At 34.7% G+C, this 19,531-nt stretch overlaps 2 protein-coding genes across 2 annotated transcripts in view; one reads left to right on the plus strand and one right to left on the minus strand.

The window, feature by feature from the left end:
* Positions 1–11,447, plus strand: part of LOC149082174 (dnaJ homolog subfamily C member 17) — a 28,224-nt gene extending 16,777 nt beyond the window's left edge. Inside the window, exons 7-10 of the mRNA XM_089235692.1 lie at positions 1,413–1,462; positions 5,567–5,641; positions 7,979–8,059; positions 10,772–11,447. Of these exons, the coding sequence (XP_089091818.1) occupies positions 1,413–1,462; positions 5,567–5,641; positions 7,979–8,059; positions 10,772–11,035 (470 nt within the window). The 3' untranslated portion in view covers positions 11,036–11,447. The remainder of the gene's footprint in view (positions 1–1,412; positions 1,463–5,566; positions 5,642–7,978; positions 8,060–10,771) is intronic.
* Positions 11,448–13,653: 2,206 nt separating this feature from the next.
* Positions 13,654–19,523, minus strand: LOC149082175 (GTP cyclohydrolase 1 feedback regulatory protein-like). The gene is made up of 3 exons (XM_089235693.1): positions 19,345–19,523; positions 18,388–18,482; positions 13,654–15,268 (listed from the first exon to the last, which is right to left on the minus strand). The coding sequence occupies exons 1-3, from the start codon at positions 19,378–19,380 to the stop codon at positions 15,139–15,141; spliced, it is 261 nt and encodes an 86-aa protein (XP_089091819.1). The 5' UTR covers positions 19,381–19,523; the 3' UTR covers positions 13,654–15,138.
* Between the last annotated feature and the right edge of the window lie 8 nt (positions 19,524–19,531).

Genomic DNA, 19,531 nt, shown 5'->3' on the forward strand with positions numbered 1-19,531 from the left:
AATACCAATATGTCGTTCCTACCACCATCTACCAATCTTATGAAATCGGGTGATTGAAATTTTCAAAATGTGAATTTTCTAATTGTCACAATTAATGCTGGTGTCTTTTCCCTGTTGGACATTTTTGGAATCAATTTTCCCTTTTTATATTAAGCATCATGGAAGTTCGGAAGTCTGAAATATATGTCCACCAGATCTTGTTTCATTATCTGCAATAGGTTTTTTAGTAATTGGAACCCCCAAGGAAGATTTTGGTGTTCAAGCAGCAGAAATTCTTGCTGCCTAGGTTTTCAGTATGCATGTTGCTTAATTTGAAAAGAGTAATAATTTTTATTCGTCATTCGTCGTTTTATTAATGACAGAAAATATAATTCAGAAAAAATTTTAATGGATTTTAATTTATGAAGGAAATTTATTTAGAATTATTTGTTCCAACCATTTTTGGCAAAACTTTTGGCATTTCACAGAAAAATTACTCCTTATATTGCAGATATAGTTTGTGTTTAGTTCTGCTCCATTTTCAAAATTTCTGCTCCAAAAATGAAATTTGCTGCTCCGAAATGGATGAGGGGCACTTGCACCCCTGGCAAATGTAAAGCATGACAAATGTATTGGGGGGTTTTTTTCGGTATATAATTATAACCTATAAATCACCAACATCTGCAAGATATTTATAATGCAACCTCTGACAATAAAGTTCGGTGAATGAAGTCAGAACAGCCGATCTGGCAACACTGGCAGCAAAACGCTGCACATGCGTAGCGGCAGGTGTTGACCATCTGCCGCCATCGTTGTTCAGTTGAGCGTCGTTTGTGTTCCGTGAAAGACTTGTTTTACAAAGTGTTTGTTTAGTGCATTGGTTTTTAACTGAGAACAGGAAAATGAACGAACAAGGTACATTGAAATTTTGACCCGTTTCATGAAATGTCTATGCAGGGCACGACCTCAGTACGCACAACAAGGTTCATGGTTTCTTGTTCACGACAATGCTCGCCCTCACACAGCCAATATCGTCAAACAGTTCCTGGCAAAAAAGGGGGTGGTGCAAACTGAACATCCACCATACTCGCCAGATCTCAATCCTCCAGACTTCTTCCTATTCCCACGACTCAAACTCGCTTTGAAAGGAAAGAGATTTGAGGATATTCCTGACATCCAACGAAACTTGATGAGGCTTTTGAACTCCATCCCAAAAGAAGACTTCTTGCAAAGTTTCCAGGACATGCATAGGAGATCTCAGCGGTGCATAGTAATGGGAGGTGACTATTTCGAAGGACAGTAAGGTAACTTTCGTTAACATTTCATCTACGTGAATGTTACAGGACTATTCACCAAACTTTATTGTCAGAGGTTGTAGAATGTCACATTGTGATAGAATTTCCTATGTGTGATTTTTTTTTTTTCTCTTCCAGTTGCTGAAAATGCGAAAAAAGAAGGGTCACAAATTTTTCCAAAGCTCAAGGTTTTTTTTTTGTTTTTCTTTAAATCTCTCATTTGAAATTGATTCCTCATTGAAATTGATAAACGAAATAAATTTTTTTCACAATAGAAGGGTTTGATATATGCAGGGTGCATAGCAAGCAGTGGGTATGGTGTTTTACTGACCAACCTTTGATCCTAGAAGTACACTTCAATTTAGAAAAAGTTTCGAAATAATGTGTAGTACTTAGATATGTCATTCATGTTGCAAGGGGTTGTATAGTTATTAAAATAAAATAAATCAACTTTTATACAGTCTTGTGTGTGCCCAAAAACCCAATTAGAAAGTTGTTGCCGTTTCTCCTAGTGCCAGATATCATCATATTCAACAACAACCATTTTCAATCCACTGCTGGATGAAGGTCTCCTCTAAATTTTTCCATTCTGCTCTGTCTGATGCTTTAGCCATCCAGTTGACTCCTGCCACTTTCCTGATCTCATCAATCCATCTTGCGTGGGTACGCCTTCTCGGAATTTGAACACCACGGGGGTACCCATCTAGAATACTTGTATTACATCTGTTGTCCTCCCTTCGTGCAATGTCCAGCCCATTTCCATTTCAAACGTTTATTCTTTCCATGATATCATACACCTTTGTGTTTTTCCTTATCCAAGTGATTTGTTTTCTGTCTCTCCTTCTGATGCCTAACATACATCTTTCCATGCTCCTTTGTGTTGTCTGTAGCCTTTGCAGGGGTGGGAACTCTGCGCCAGTTGCGCCGCACCGCACCAAAATTAACATCTTGCACCATCCTGCTCCAATAGTGTAATTTCATATTTTTCTGCGCCAAATAGCAAATTTTGCTTCAGTATGCCCCAAATTTCGGAGAGGACGGCAAAAATTTTTTGTTCCTGCTTGCCGCAAAACGATTCTTTCCGAGAAGAGCGTGTTTTATTCCACTGTACTTGAACTATCACCTTATTTAAACTATTGGCCCCTGCATTGGGCTTTCCATTGCGAAACCCCGATATTATCCATGATCGTGCAACTGAAGATGGTTTGCAATAGTCTTTCAGCTTTAAAACGCAAATGCGAGTCAGTTTCCGTTTTTTTTTAAAAAAAAGTCATCACTAGAAGCAGCAGAAATTACTGTAGTTGATTGTCATTGTGTCTAATCCCGATGTTTTGTGAAAAAAAAATTCATTCCGAGAGTAAAAAGTGCATGTCCGCCAATTGCTAATTTAGGAATTTTGCAGAATAATGAGCGTTAAATCGCCAATGATGCCGAATAATGAGTGTTAAATCGCCGATGTTGCCGAATAACGAGTATTAAATCGCCAATCTTACCAAATAATGAGTGCTGAATCGCCAAACATCGTGTTGATTCTACCGAAATTCTCTCCCATTTTGCAACGATTTCTTTCCGAGTATAAAAAAATTGAAAACTTATATAGAAAATTTTTAGCCCATTTGAAGGGCGGCTGTTCCGGACAGCAAATACTGGCCTCAGTAAGCGAAAATCATCTTAAATAGACTGGTGCGAAAAATTTTATGACAACCTCTCTTTCAAACAAGGTGTCAAAAGCCTGAAACAACAAAAAACAAGCTGATGAAAAGATGTTTGATAACAAAAGACAGTGAGTTTTTTTATTTTGTAAAGTGGTGAGGGTTAAAGAAAATATTGTTAATTTTGTTGCTCTAATTTATAAATACTGTCGAATCCCATTTCATAGCTGCCAAGTCTCCCGAATTTTTCGGGAATCTCCCGAATTTTATCTTCATCGCTCGATCTCCCGAAAAGTTCTTAAATCTCCCGAATTTTTTCGAAAATCACAAAAATCCCTAATTGTCCCTAAAAATTTCCTACTTCATTAAAAAAATCCCCGCTTATGAAAACAGTCCCTAAGAAATTTCTTGTGGGTCATGAAGCCTCTTTTTTTTCCCTTTCGAAATGACGTCACACGTGGTAAATGGGGAAATTCCGTTTTTAAGGAAGTTTTACAAACCCTCTGATGGTAACAAGAAAGTTGTTTGTCTTATCGTGCAGGGAAATGGCTTAGCAGCCAATAGTCCTGGATAATAATTGAAGATTATGGTGATGCACATGTGGTCAAAATTTCTTTTGTTGAAGTTACGTACGTGCGATATAACAAAGCATGAATAATGATAAGCAAAAACATATTTAATCAATTTTAAAGATACTTATTCCGATGAATTTCCTTTCATCAAACGTTCCAGAAGAGGGCGACTTTTCCTTTTTGTACAAGTTGTGTTACGGACATAAACATCGGTCATGGAAAGACTGCCATCATCAGTCGTGAAGTGAAAAAAAAACATCAAGCAAGTGTCACAAAAAGTCAGTGTTCTTCAAAAATTGACTGTGTTTTCCTTCATCTTCCGATGATTTTGGGGTCATTCGCGCAGAATGTTTGTTCACAGCGTTTCTGATTGAACACAATATTTATTTTTACATCATTGAAGTTTTGGCCTCCAATTTCACTTTTTTTTTTGCGTAGGAATTTTATTCCCAAGGGTTTAACTTCCATGTGTGTAAAATCCCTATTTTAATTTGACTTCAGTTTTTGAGTAGGGATTTTATTCCCTACGCTTTAACTTTTATGTTTGGAAAATCCCTATTTTATTTGGAAAAATCCCTATTGTATTTATTAGGGAGTGGTTTTAGCATAAAATACGGGTGTGCGCGAAAATCTCCCGAATTTTCATTTTCAAAAGTTGGCAGCTATGCCATTTTAATGCATACCGTTATAGCGAAAATCTCGCTTTAACGAACACTTTTCTAATCCTCTCAGATAAGTTAACATGGGAACAATATATAAACCTGGAATTCCTGTATAACGAAATTTCCTTATAACGAAGTGTTTTCTCCAGTCTCTTGGAGTTCGTTACAACAGGATTCGACTGTATTTGCTCCGAATCCTATATTTTGCTGTTCCAAAACTACTCTGAATCTTCAATTTGCTGCTCCAGAACTGCTCAGAATCCTGAATTTTGCTGCTCTGAAATGGACTTTGTCAACTTCCCACCTCTGCCTTTGTATCGTCTTGCTTGTGAGTGTCCATGTTTCAGCTCCATAAGTCAGTGCTGGTAGCACACTCTGGTTAAAAACTTTTCTTTTCAGGCATAATGGCATGTGACTCTTCAGAATTACACAGTTTTCGCCAAAAGTGCTCCATCCAATCCTGATCCTTCAGTTTATTTCATTAATGATTCCGTTGTCCATGGTAATTTCTTATCCCAGGTACACATAGCTTTCTACTTCTATCTCTGTTGTTGAGCAAGATTGTCCTGTCCAATGCAAATGGGTTGAACATAACTTTAGTCTTCTGCAGATTCATTTTCAAGCCCACCTGAATACTTGCCTTCGCCAGTTCTTGTATCATTTCTTCTAGTTCGTCTGGATTACTTTTATTTCTAAGTGAGAGATATTCAAATTCAAAAAACGAGGGAAGTTTTGAAAAAACTTAAGATAACAACTTTGTAATTGGGTTCTTGACCACAGGGTGTCTGCATAAATTTTTTTTTATTTTAATAATTATACAGCCCCTTGAAACATGAATGACATATTTGAGTACTACACGCTATAACTTTTTCTAACTGGCAGTATACTTCTACAATCGACAGTTCGCCCGTAAAATGTAATTTCTCCCCATTTGCTGTGGACCCTGTATATAATTATTATACCAATTGTGTGTGAGATCAATATATCAGGGTACCCAGTGACCTTGAAAGTCAAGGAAATATGCAAATATTTGATAAAAGTCAAGGAAGAGTTCTGTGAAGGGAAAAAAACAAACTCGAAAAACAAAAATTTGAAATTTGGAAGGTTAAAATTTTTAATATTTATTTCTCTTGGAGTTTTGGTCAGAGAAGTGATCAAGCAGGTTTTGCAGGGAAGCCTGTGTATATACATTTTACAAAATAGTTTGAGATTGACATTAAACTTCATTTGAAGTTTTAAATGCATTATAATAATAATGTTCCCTCATGGATACTCTTTCCTCAATTAATTAACAACCTGCCTCCATTCAGATCTGATTGATTAAATTTTCTAATGAGCAGCAGCATGTTGTGTATTTTGTTTCATACCAATTTTAAATACTGAAATTCACCTTTATATCTCTGCAGGTTAAATGGAAAGTTCCTAAGGGCTCATCAGGCAACATGTATTCAGAAAGTGACCTTTATACAATACTTGGAAAGGTATTTTTGATTACATTTCTCTTTATTAAAGATTATTTTATTTTTGACAATAAAATACCCGCTGCTTATTGTGATCGCATCATGACTCTTGTTTCGGATAACAATAACAGATTTATAACTATATCCAAAACATATGAATTAAGCGAGTATGATGATCATGTGTCTCATTCAGTCGAGTGGGATGTATGAAAATGGGACAATTGATTTTTCTTTCCCAGGTATAGCTGGTTGCAAAATGTTCAATTATGCTTTTTTTCCATGTTCTGAAAGATGGAAAAAGCTTATTCTCTTTAAGCTAACAGGGTTTATACAATCCTTGAAAAACTGTGGGGAAAAAAGTTCATTTTCAAGCACTTATAAGTGCTTGAAAATTTTTTTGTGTGTGAATTTCTTTCATCAACTTTTGCCCCCTCCCCCCAACTAAATCTTCCCTAAGCCATGTTCTGCTGTGGTGAAAGTGAATAGACAACAAGGAGTTACTGAACAATGTTTGAAATAGGACATGGTCATGCATACATGAAGTATTTCTGTGCTTAAAAAATATGTCTAAAATCTGGCAGCAAAACACTGGCATGAAACACCATTACATTGAAGAAATGGATTTGAATGAATTCTATATAAAAAATCAGAAGAACATGGCAAATATATGTGGGATAAATATTCATATTTGAAGTCATAATTATCATAATATATAATTTATAGAGTTGTGGAAATAATTTCAACTTTTAACTGGCATTGTGAAAATTCTGTGTGTAACAGGCATCATGGCGCCATTTTGACCCCTGCAAGTATTAATGCATCTTAAAAATCAACAAAATAAATTTTCATAAAAGTAATGGATTTTTTACATGACTTCATTCATCTATCAATTGATTCACTAGATAATTTTTCAAATTTCTTTAATTATTTTCTCAAAAATTGTCTTTTACTAAGTCACATTCAAAAGAAATGGAGGGATACGTGACTTTGAATTTTTTTTTGAAATTATATATTAAATTTTTCGAACACAATTTTCATGACTAAAAAATTAACAGATATGATTAAAATTTGCTCAAGAAATAAAATTAAAAAATTAAAATAGTAGTTACTCTATTTTCACAAGCATAAAATTAGTCTTATTCGAAGTTGGAATCACAGCACTTGCAAACACCACCATGACATGTTGGTCACACAGATCTTATGTACAATTCACTAGAAACACTATCCTCATCTTGGATATCAGATGTTTCACCATTAATCTGAAACCTTTATTGAGAAAACTGACGCTCTTCCGATGTGCCATTTCGATCTGAACACTCCAGCCGTCAGACAAAAAAAAGACAATGGTGGTGTCATTTTGACCCGCAGAAACTTTGATCAATGATATAGAGGGCAGAAAAGGTAGAATAGCATTGTAAATTTGTGAAACTCTTATAAACAATCAGTTTGAAACGTACTGAAAATAAGATAATCCACATGCATTTATTTATTTCTCGGGTTTTCGGGGTGGCAAGATGAAGAATGCATGGGGGTCAAAATGACCGCACCACGCTAGTTAAAGATTAATGTTTGATTTCAAGAAAGTGAAAATTCAAATTTTGTTTTTTTTTTGGCAAGTTTCAATACAGTTTCAAACATAAAACAATTTTTGCTTAAATTTTATTTTTATATAAAACTATAATGGTTATTTTTATTTATTTATTTATTTTTTCAAATCAAGACCTTAATGCTGTCTACAAGTTGAAATGAGAACTATGATTGTTTTGAAAAATTATATACCTTTAATAAATTAGTATTTCAAATTCGAAATTAAAAGTCAATGAATGTTGAATGCAATATATGAAAATAAAGTTTATTTTTTGTTGAAAAAAATACTTTTATCGCCCACAACGTGAATGTCATTGAATTTTTAAATTTTGCCTGAAAACGTGTTTGAATAGTCCTTGTTTTTCACTTTCAGAGAGTATGGACCATGGCTAGAATCCTGCATTTATTTCAAAGAATTATTATTCAGACATTGTGAGAACTAGAATGGAATTATCTAATGTGCATTATGAATTACAATAATTCTTTCAATTCTTTTATTGTATGTTTCATAGATCCCTTGAGAATGTGTTTGGGCTGGGTAATTGTGAATTGAATCTGGTCTACTAAAAGAAATTGACTGAGAAGGGAAGGAAGGTTTTCCCCACCTTACATTTGCCTCCACTATAGGAAGGCTGTTACAAAAGCAGCTGCTGGCTTGCAGTGGAAATAATTTTAAATTTGAATTGTTTAAGGAAAATGTAGGTTTTTATTGATGTTAATGCTGAAAATATTTTAGTTAATTTATTCAAGAATTTTTTTTTCTTCTCCCAGCATGGCCACATAACTTGTGTTGCAATATCTAAACGAAAGCGTGGAACTGCGGTAGTTGAATTTTCTACCATTGAATCTGCAGTAAGTGTGCTTTGAATTTTATGTTGATTTTAATCTTGTTGGATTTATGTGCCAAGAAATAAGTTTTGTTTTAGTATTGCTTGTTTTTAAACATTTCAGAAACTTGATCTACAGTATTCACATCTTTTCTGTGTGTGAGCATGTGGTTATCAGGATGTCTTCTAACATCAAATAGCCAGGGCTAGATCCCAGTGACAGTGTAGTGATGCCATACCAGTATCTGAAACTGAGAATGTCTCTTTGATACAATGTGCTGGTTGAAGTTGATTTTCTGTTGTTTTAAGTCCTGAAATGCAAATGTAAGCTGGAAAATGCAAATGTAAGCTGGAAAAAAATCTTACAGTAAAGAGCAGTGTTACAATATACACCAATTCATCGCAATACTTCTATTTTGAAAAATAAATATTGTCTCTAATGTGCTTGCCTGGAAGAGATCTCAACATTGAAATAAGCTTAGCACTACTACCTTGACTTAAGTATTGATAGCAAACTGACCAGGTTTTTGTAGCCGTCATCAGTTGAAAAAGAGTTTCTCAGGGTAAGAGGTCATTAGTATGAGTTCATTTTTTAAATGTTTCCCTGTTGCTGATGATGCGAGCAACTCGCTGCCACAGTGGTGGTTGGCTGAAATTGGTTTTCTGTGGTTTCCGAACTTCAAAAGGCCTGAATGTGAGCTGATCTACCAGTTAAAAAGTCTTGCAACGGAGAGCAACAAGCCTACAATGGCACAAATATTCAATCATTTACGATTTGAAATATAGATAGCAGCAATGAAAATTCATGCGCAACACTATATACACACACTCATACTGTTAGGTACCCACACACTCACTCTTCCAGCACAACTCAATTCATAGGCCCATGGTGATATATCAGAGTTATGCTCAGTTTGAAAGAAAGAGAAGCGAACAACTAATCTACCGGTTAGGGAAATAATTAGTTAATCTTCCTGTTAGGGAAATGGAAGAAATAGAATTCACACTAACTACAGCCTATTGCCCAGAGAAACTTTCATAGCATTTTATTCACACTTTAGTCCACATTTATTGAATCATTGTATAGTTTGCAATTTATCTAAATACACATTTTTTTAATGATACTGTTTTCTTACAAATCATGCATAACTGGATGCATTGCTTCTAAAAAAGAAAAGTTATTTCTACATCGCATGCAGTTATCAGCGATTTGTATGAACAGTTTAGAGTGGCATCATCATCTTTTTTAATATTGGTTTTGTTTTTTAAAAAACTTCGTTTTCTTAAGGACTGACATGGTTTAAACTGTAGCCACAATTTTTGGATAAGAGATCAACATAGATTGGTTAAAAACCTGAATCTAACCAATCTGTGTCGATCTCTCATCAAAAAATTGTGGCTATAGTTTAAACCATGTCGGTGAATACCGCCCTTATTCAACTATTGAACTATAAAAACATGATTAAAAAGTTGAATATTGAAATTTGAATCTGAAATTTATTTACGGAATTTCTTATTCGAAATTTTTTCATTGCTTTAAAGTAAACTATGTTTTCAGTCACAAAATTTTATGAAAGATTTCAACATTTCCCATTTGTTGGGGAAGGTTTTAAGAATGGTTTGGTTTAAGATGAAAGAAAACTTTCCTAACCATTTTCACAAGGACACTAAGGTGGATGCCACATGAATGTTAAATGCATGTACACCATTTTTACGTGTGCTTTGGTGGAGGATAAATAAATTAGAGTTGCCAGGCAATTGCAGGTGGCAAAAATCATGCAGTACTTCACAGATGTTTTTTTTTTATTATGAAACCAGTTATGTTGCAAGCATCACCACTCGTCTTTCAACACAACTGGTTATGTATTCCATCAACTTTGGCATATAGCAATAATCATGCTCATCTAGCATCAGCCTAAACCATAGTTTCCCAACCTTTTTTGTCCCATCGCCCCCTTCTTCAGAAATTCTTTTCTCCCAATCGCCCTCCCCCCAATATAACCCATAGGATCTTATGTTATACCCTGTAGCTTCCACTGCCCCCCTGGAACTTCCCATTGCCCACGTTGGGAATCACTGGCCTAACCTTCATTCTTGTATACAGTAAAATCTCGATATAATGACACCCTGTGTACGAGGAAAAGATATTGTTGTATAAGGGATTTTTTTTGTCATATTGAGAGGTGGCATTATCATCAGGTGCCACCAAATTTATGCTGTTGGCACTTCTGAATATATGCTGTTAGTACCATGTAAAATGCATTTATGAGTTGAATATTTATTTGCAGCCAAAAATTCTCACTAATTGATTACCTGTTTAATAAAATTCAGTTGTTTCGTGCTGTAGTTTCCCCTTATAACATTTCTGTATACTACACAGAAAGAAGCGTCAAGTCAACTTCATTAACACTTTCCGAGGGTATTTAGTGCAAAATACTGATGTTATTAAACACCCTCAAAAAGATAAACACTAGTGAGGAATTTATATATAATATATTGAAGGTGATTTTTTGAGTAAAATATAAAAAATTTCTTTTTAGTGGTTGTAAAATATCCTAAAAGAATATTGTTGTAGAGGGATTTATCATAAAAATTAAGTATTGTTGTGGCGAGGTTTCACTGAACTTGCTCACAAGATATTATGTAGTTGTATTCCAGGGAATTTTTTAAAATCTATCAAGATTTGTGTGAACATATTTATTTTTCCTACTAAAAAAACTGACTTTTATATTTTTAGAAATCTGCAGTATCATCGCAGAATGAAAGTTCTGATATGAAGCTATCCTGGCTTGGAGATGCACCTGCAGAAACTAACTTACCATCCAGTCATGGCCTTCCTCCCGTGCAAGTCCCACCACAACCCTCACCTATAGATGGATCAAGTACACTGACTTTCAAGGATTATGAAAGTGTAGTTTTAATGAAACTTCGACAGGCAAATGAAAGAGAAAAATTAATTCACCAGATAGAGGAAGAAGAGAAAACAGAATCCTTGAAGTGAATCTGTGTCATCAAAAATTGACATTTTTCACACATATGGGACATGGCTGGTTCATTTTTGTTGTAGGTTTCAACCTGAGTATAAATTTACATTCAGTCATGCTCAAATTCCATTGTTTGATCCATTTTTGAATTTTTTTTTCTAAGGACAGTTTGTAGAACCAGAGTTACTAATTAGTACCTGGCAAAACTTGGTGAGTTAGTTGCCAAGTGAAAAGAACCACCTGTGTAGGTATCTGTTGTTTTCTGTATGTATCAATACACATTGTTTTCATTTCAAACTGTGATTAAGATTTTCTTTTTCAGTGTAATAAACATTCCAATTTGTTGTGAGTAAAATGAAAATTTACATCATACAAATAAGACATACAACACAAAACTGTTAAAAAATAAATAAAATTTTATTTACTGTATTATTCATTTTCCAACAATAAACACACTGGATAAAATAATTCTTTACATCAAATATCATTATATCCATCTTGGAATTTCTCATATTTTGGCAGTTTAATATTATTAAACAACAAAACCAACAGAAGTGGCAAATAAAAGTTTAAAATCAAAATTCACAATGAGATGATTTTATAAGGAAATAATTGCCCATGCAATATTTTTGACCTTAAGTTCCCGTCAAAAACTGGTCTGACAATTTTCCACAATAATTTGAACCACAATTTTCAGTCAAAATAATAAGGTCCAAAATGGTGTACCTGCTTGTGGTTTCGCGATTTACTATGCCATTTCCTAATTGTCTGTTATTGTTGTTCAACTGCAAAAGGTCAATCAGAAAGTGGCCTGGTGAAAACTGGTGCTCACCTTTATTTAAGAATTCTGTCCAATGTGCAGCCTGTGGGGAAATGTAAAGCCAGTCCTGATGGAGACTCCAGGTCAGCAATATCATATTGTCAATTATTATTAGCTACTTATCACTTCTTTGCAGACAGCACTCGTCATGCACTGCCAGGATTTAAAACTTTTATTTGTTGTTTCTGTAGTTTAACAACTTAGTCTAGGCAAAATCTGGCATGATTTAACATCTTAATGCATAAAGTTTTAGTTCCATCAGGGACAATTTTTTTGATACATCAAATTACTGTATATTGATTGTTCCACAAAAATTGAAAAGATAAATTACATTCAAAAAGGTTAATAATCAATGATTAATCCAGTAGAACCTCTTTATACTCTGTTTTTGATCGTCCCGAAGTCAATCGATGTTAACAGCACCCTAATATTGTCATTAAATTATGCTTTATACTGATATTTCACTTTCATGTGAAAAATCATCGAATAATTCTGTGAGACCAAAATATATTTTTATTTACATTTAATATGGAAGAAAGCCAGTTTGTCACTTATTTTTAAGCTGAACAGTTTAAAATTTATGTGTCACAAAGGGTATACACAAGCACATCAATGCCATCATATATTACAGGCTCTTCACCTTGTTCTGCTCAAAGCCTTCCTTCCACTAGCTGATGTTTGTCTATTCCTTCTGATAAACAGTTTCTTGTAGAAAAATTATCAGTTTCGTTATTTACTATTTCCTCTCTTCCCCTCCCCCCTTTCTAAGCATAAATATAGAAGCTCAGAAAGCTCTCTCACAATGAAAGCTAAAAAAAAAAGGTGCCCAAAGCAGCATGTATGGGAAAAAACGATGATAGATAAATGATATTTTAGCAGATTTGAGATCAGGTGAAAAATTATGACAACCAATTGGGGGAAATAACAGGATGTCATAAAATATGAGCTGAAATATGCTAGGACACACAACTCAGATTTCCGAAATCATGAGAAAGAAGACCTTTGAAAATTGTAGTTGAATTTTTTCACCATTGGAATACGTCTTTGAAGATATTTTTTATTTCGATCATTAATCATATTTTTGCCAGTCTGTTTTTAAGTGTTCTTAAAAGTGACGGCATAAAGAGGTTCCACTGTATAATGTTAGTAGAGGTTTTTGTGGGAAATATGTGCTTAGCAAATGTTTTATGAAATTTCCTAATGATTTAACCCTTTCACTGGCATTTATGAGATATCTCACCTAATCTGATGCTTTGTATTTCAGGGATGCTGTGATAAATTTTTTCTTCATACTCTTTTATTTCAGCTCTGAAATTTTGTTAGTCTCTTGAGTCAAACATTTCAACTCCTCCTTCCCCAATGAGCAGACTTGCCAATTTTTTTTTGTTCACATTTTGATAACAAAGGGAAAGGAGACAGTTTGAAACATATTTTTTCATCCTTTCAAGGTAATGAAAAAATGTATATACAGGGTGCATAGGAAATTCCTTTCAATAACTTGCAAACCATTGATCCTAGAAGCATACTTCCAAATGGGAAAATCTATCCAAATAACACATAAACTTCAGATTCGTCATTCACATTGCAAGGGGTTGTATAGTTATATATCAAAATAAAAAAAATATTAACATTTATTTAGTCACTCTGTCCTAAAAACCAGAGTTAGAAATTTGTTGCTCGGTTTCTCCTGGGCTAAAAAACACGTTTTTAAGTGCAATATTTGCCAAGATATTTAAATTCAAAATTCACTGAAAACAAGGGAAGAACAGCAGATGTAGTGTAGAATGAGCTTGTTCATAAGTTTGTGCAGTTCAGTTCTTTCCTTCATTTTCAGCAGTTTCCAAATTCAAATGTATGGGCAAATACAAATATTGCACTTAGAAACATGGATTTGGGGGGGGGGGGCTCAGGAGAGAGGGGACAACTTTCTATAATCGGGTGTTTTTAGGACAGGGTGACCGAATAAATATTTTTTTATTTCATCTGAAGTTATTTGGATACTTTTTTCCAATTGGAAGTATGCACCCTGTGAAATAGGAAAAGAGGATCACTTCTTTGAGTTGGAGGGGGGGGGGGGAATTTCTTCTTGGAAAAAGGTGTGGCTATTTACATAGGATCTGGTGATTTATACCAGGGAAAGGATTAAATCTCTAATAATTGTAAATAACACTTTTTTTGGAATAGACTTTCTATATTTTAAAACATCTTTTAAACTCTATACATCAATGAGCAGTTTTCAGCTATCTTAATGGACGTGGAAAAATACCTTTCCCATTCTTTCAGGACACAGTGTATAAATCATTCCACAAAGCATTGGTTTATAATGAACACATATCTTTAACATGTTGAAAGAGAGAAGAGCCATGTACATCACCAGTCACATGCATAATAGTTATATATAACGTGAATACAGTGTTGAAAACCCATCAACTTTGATAATAGAGTAGCGAAACAATGTGCATTTTATCATTCTCAGTACACTACATTTTTACTTTTTTTTTTAACATAATGAAAATTCAGAATATTATAGCATCATAAAAAAGCAGCTTTTTAGGTTCCCATGGCCCACTCAGTGTGGCAATTCCAATAATTCATCCAAATAGTAAAATAAAAAAAATAGAATTTGTTTCATATGATAGCTTACTGCGTAATACGATACTTTGTACTGAAATTATATTGCCAATAAGAAAGGATATGTGATTTTTATATCGCTATACATAAATAAAAGTTTTTTTCAGCCATTTCAATGTTATACATATAAGTTTTCCAGATAAACTTGTCATAAAAAAAAAACAGATCTAAAACCAAAAATATTTAACACCCTGAGTGCTTGTACCATGAAAATTGTATTGAAGCTTGCATAACGTCAGTGAGATGGCACATATTTTATTCAGAATTTTCCAAAAATGAATCCTGTCCCTAGAAAACCATACAGTCATGCTCGTTACAACGATCCCGTATTATAGCAATCATTCCATTATAACGGCTGATAGGATAAGTTTCAATTGTTTTCATGTAATGGCTATCTCATGTTTTTCCTTTCGATATAATGACTACTGGATATATAGGTTTCTGACAGAACGATGGAGGTCTTTATAACGAGCATCGACTGTATTTGTATTATTAATGCCCAAAAAATCAAGTATAATGAATTTTAACATTTTGTGGTTTTCTATGAATTCATTGCCTAAATAGATGAATAATGATTAAATATCAATACAGAAATGTAATAAATCAGACAGTGTCTGAGAGACACTGAGTGAGCACTCATGGGTTAAAAAAAATACTCTTCAAAATCTGTCAGTCATCCGGTTTATGCATTGTCCAAACACAAGTCTGTCCAATTCCAGCCATTGCTATCAATTGATAACCTTGTTGTTCTAACTTATTCAGGACAGTTCTTGGAGCATCAGTAGTGATGTACTCTGAGCTACAAGATAATAACAAATCAAACAAAAATTATATAAATGTATATTATTGCAGATCCAGACACCATAATAATAAACACTGAAAGAAATCTAAAAGATGTGATGTTGTGTGAAAAAAGTGGATGACTTTATTCAGGGCCAGACAACTCCGAGGCACCAGGTAACCGTAAGCGACCAGAAAATCTATTGGAGTCTAAGGGTGGGACAAAATTTTCTGATTTAACTTGGGGAAAAAGTAAACATTATTTACGACTGTTTTTCTTGAGCAAAATACCACGCTTGACTCGTAAGATATTGGGCTGGCACCCCTGAATATTTTTTCTGTCATCTCACTACTATTCCAGCCTCTGCCATGAAGCTGGGCTGGAAGAGATCTCGGCAACAGGATAAATCCAGTGGCAAAGTTCTGGCTTTCATTCATTCATTGTCATCTCACTACTTTACTGTCATGAAAATAGATCTGCTATCACCTTATGTGAGGTGTCGTTGGATTTGAAATACAGTACAGCATCGATTATCCGAATACCAATCAACCAAAGTTGTTCTGGTCTGCAAATTCACTGCTTTGAGATAGCTATGAAGTAGCCAGAACAAGAAGAATGTGGTGCAATCTTTAAAATATTTGCTAGATTTCACAGCAAATAAGGAAAAAAGTTCATGGTCCAAAAATTTTAATTTTTTTTATTTTTCTCAAAATAACACAAGATATTATTAATAAATTGTTTTTGAAACATCAAAAATTTGAGAGGATATATGGTGATTAGTGACAATTCCAAAAAACTCAGTCACTAATGCTTTACTTAATGCTAATTAATGTATTCTCATGTTGAAAGCTTTGTCATATCTCAATACAACAGCCTAACCTAATTTTTATTCCACCTTTTTGCAATGCACTTTCCTGGCATTTCTATAGAGGAACAAAAACAGCTAACACTTGAATCTTAAGAAATTTACTTTGCCAGGTATCGTGATAGCTTCCCTTTATTTTTTTACACAGAAAATTGTCAAATTACTTTAGCTTCAGATTGTCTTGGAAAATCTAGCTTGTAATCCAAACAAGCAGAAACCTTTATTTTCCTCCAGCATTCATGTTTCTGCACAAATGGCTGCAGAAATAGTTGCCGGATTGTCTGTGGAACCTATTGTCTGCTGCAAGGAAAACTAGCAGCAAAAGGGAGGTTTCACTGTAAAAATTCATCAATACATATATACCAGCTTATGAAATTTTAATTCAACCTCTCAGTTCCTCTAAAGCAATGGTTCTCAACCTGTTTTGACTCGCGGAGCTCTTTCTGGTATATAATTTCTATGGAGGAGCCCAGTAGGCCTATTTTTCATTCATCAAAGTTACTGATTTATTATTATTCAAAAATACTTTTTCTTTTTCTGTATTTTTCTCGAGCTGCCGTGGAGCCCCAGTTGAAAACCACTGCCCTAAAGGTTTCATCATAATTTATAAACTAACCAAAAGGTCAAAAATCTTTTTCTATACTAAAATCAATGACTATCAAGTTAAACAAAGCAAGAATGTGAAATTGTTAGTTCCAATTACAGTAAACTCAATAATTTGGCACCTTCAGTAATGCAGCATTTCTTGCCAGTTCTTTTGTTCTCTTGCCGGACTGCTTTTTACAGGGAAAAAAACATCCCACAAACCCGTAGACAAGATAAAAATATGAAGACGAAAAAACAAAAAAAAAACCAGCATATGCAATGCATGTGACCTCAAGGAACTCTACTGCAGATACCATACATGCACATCGTCGGTATTCCGCTGTGGATTTATAACGAGCGAGTACATGATTTAATGAGCGTGTGAAGTTTGTTTCTGTGTAATGCTTGTTATAGTGCTGCCCTCTATTTTTCAAACTATGATTCAAGTGTACCACTGTAGGACTGCTGCTCTCCGGCATACCCCTAGACAGATTACAGCGAGTCTACTGTACTGTGTTTCAACAATATATTTGGTCCAACAATTGCAATTTTGTCTGTGTCTCTTGCTTGAAAACTGATTATATTACGGAGAAGATTGCGTTTATTGTGCTGAAGCAGCTTTTTTTTAAGGAATGTTTATAAGGCCGGGATTACACTATAAAAATTTTGATAAAAGATCTTTTACATGACAAATAAGCAAAAAGTGGCGTAAGGAAAAGAACAACTACAGTGGAATACTGTTTTAACAAATACAGTTATAGCAAAAAAAAAATCTTGTTTTAGCGAACACTTTTTTAATCCTCCAGAAAAACTTATATGGAAACAATACTAAAACCTGGAATTCCATTATAACCAAGTGATTCCTCTGGTCTCTTGGAGTTCGCTGTAACAGAATTCGACTGTATGCTGAATGCATATGCTCATCGATGAAACCTTCAATAGTTAGGGCTCTTGTAGTGCTGTTGGAGCTAGTCGTGTAATGGATGCTTGAGCACATCTAGTAATTTTTAGTGAAAGTTTAAGCACCTCCATAATCGACTTAGAAATGTGAATTTCTCACATTTTAAACACTTCCAATACCCCTGACTTTTCATGGGGTCTTCCATAGTGAATTTATTGCATGGAAAAAACAAAGTTATGGTAATTGTCCTGGAGCCCTATCAACGTCATCCTTGTGAGTAACATGGGTCCTTGAAAGACTACTTGACCGTACATGCACCAAGCACACATTCCTCAGCGGAATTTCTAATGAATTTATACTTACATTTTATGTGCATCCCTGACAAATTTATGTCAGAATTGTGCTTGTTTCAAGTTCTTGCTGGTGTTGCTGTCTGTCTTGCATACTTCAAGACTGTTTTTGAACAGTCATTTCACCTTCTTGTTATATGTGTGCGTAAATGCAAACAAGAATTCTGAAGTGGAGGCCACCTCCCTACTTTCTCTTTTTTGTACCTCACCGAAAATTCTCTACCCTCAATACATGAAATAAGTAAAAATGAATCGACCTGCACTTTATCTTTGTAAAGTCTCATTTGAGTTTGCACTATTTCCAATGAGAAAGTTTGCTCAATATAAGAGTGTTTTGAATTATGAGAACATTTACGAAATGAAATATGATTGGAAATAGAAGGCACATTGCAATTTCTTTTTTAATAAAAGATTGTTATGTATAATATACACTCACAAACTATTGCCAAGAGCAGTTACTTTATTAGCATTCAAATAAGCCATCAAATCTGGTTCCGAATCTTCATCACCAACTCGAGTAGGACCATTCTCCTAGAGGGGGAGAAATGCACATGAAAACAAAATACGAGTCATGAATAAAACGAGAAAAAAAAAGCTTAAGATATTTCCTAACTAGGAGCTATCCTTGTGGGTTATTACTTTTCAATCAGCAGCCTACTCTAATTTGCTGTGATTGACGACCAATTAATGGAATTAGCTGCCTCCCCCCTACCTCTGAGCAGGGAATGTTCCTCATAACTTTGCGCCCAGGGCTAACATAAATTTAGGGCCTCCCTTTTTTGCATTGTTAGAGAGGCATGAAGGGCCTGTGCTGCCCATCCCAACATGGTAAAAAATTTGAAATATTTGTTGATATTTTTGTAAAAGTTTTAAAATGTCGGAAGATGACAATTTCGGCATTAAAATTGATCCCAGGGCTCTCACGAGGGTGGGGCTGACAGGGCTCTAGCCCGGAACAATTCTTATCATTTCTTTCACATTATAAATACAACTATTATGAGGTCCATGAAAACGGACCCCACTCCACAGCTGGGAGATGTGAGTGGGGGACGTGTGTTCCTGTTTGTACATTCAATAAACAAGCCTTAACCCAACCCCCCTCCCGCCACACACACACAGCAAGGGCCTCCCTCTATAGTGAATTTGTAGTGTGCAGTAACAAATATGTTAAGAATACGCTTAACCCCCGGTTGAAGCCCTGCCTCTGGGTGCAGCAGCACCTCTTTCATGGGAGGCGCTGTTTAGAGAAGTGTTTCAACTTAAATAATGAACATTTAAACAATTTTTTTTTTTAATTAGCATAAAATATTCGTCCCACGATTATTTTCGCACGGAGTGGGGCACATCTGGTTAGGGTGGCCCTAACCAAAGCCTATTAAATAAAATTGCTTACCACTCGTATTTGAGTAGATACAATCACGTACGGCATCTTTGATGGTGTTAGCGATCTCGAGAAAAATGCTCAAATATTTGGTCTAAAACGTGAACCCCCCCTAATTTGGTTCAATTAACTTCATAAAAAACATCACGTGAAAAGGTTTCGAGTTAAGTGATGTAAACAAAGATTTTGCCTTTGAAAC

This window comes from Pholcus phalangioides, unplaced genomic scaffold, assembly GCF_987345545.1.
Source record: "Pholcus phalangioides strain wild (caught in Gottingen) unplaced genomic scaffold, Ppha-v1.0 ptg000009l_1, whole genome shotgun sequence".
Taxonomy (NCBI): Eukaryota; Metazoa; Arthropoda; class Arachnida; order Araneae; family Pholcidae; genus Pholcus; species Pholcus phalangioides.

Excerpts from the sequence above, each read along its gene's own strand:
- LOC149082175 (XM_089235693.1), bottom strand. The coding sequence starts at position 19,380 with ATGCCGTACGTGATTGTATCTACTCAAATACGAGTG. Across the intron at positions 18,483-19,344 it reads TATCTACTCAAATACGAGTG|GAGAATGGTCCTACTCGAGT; the intron begins GTAAGCAATTTT and ends CTCCCCCTCTAG. Across the intron at positions 15,269-18,387 it reads ACTGCTCTTGGCAATAGTTT|CTCAGAGTACATCACTACTG; the intron begins GTGAGTGTATAT and ends ATTATCTTGTAG.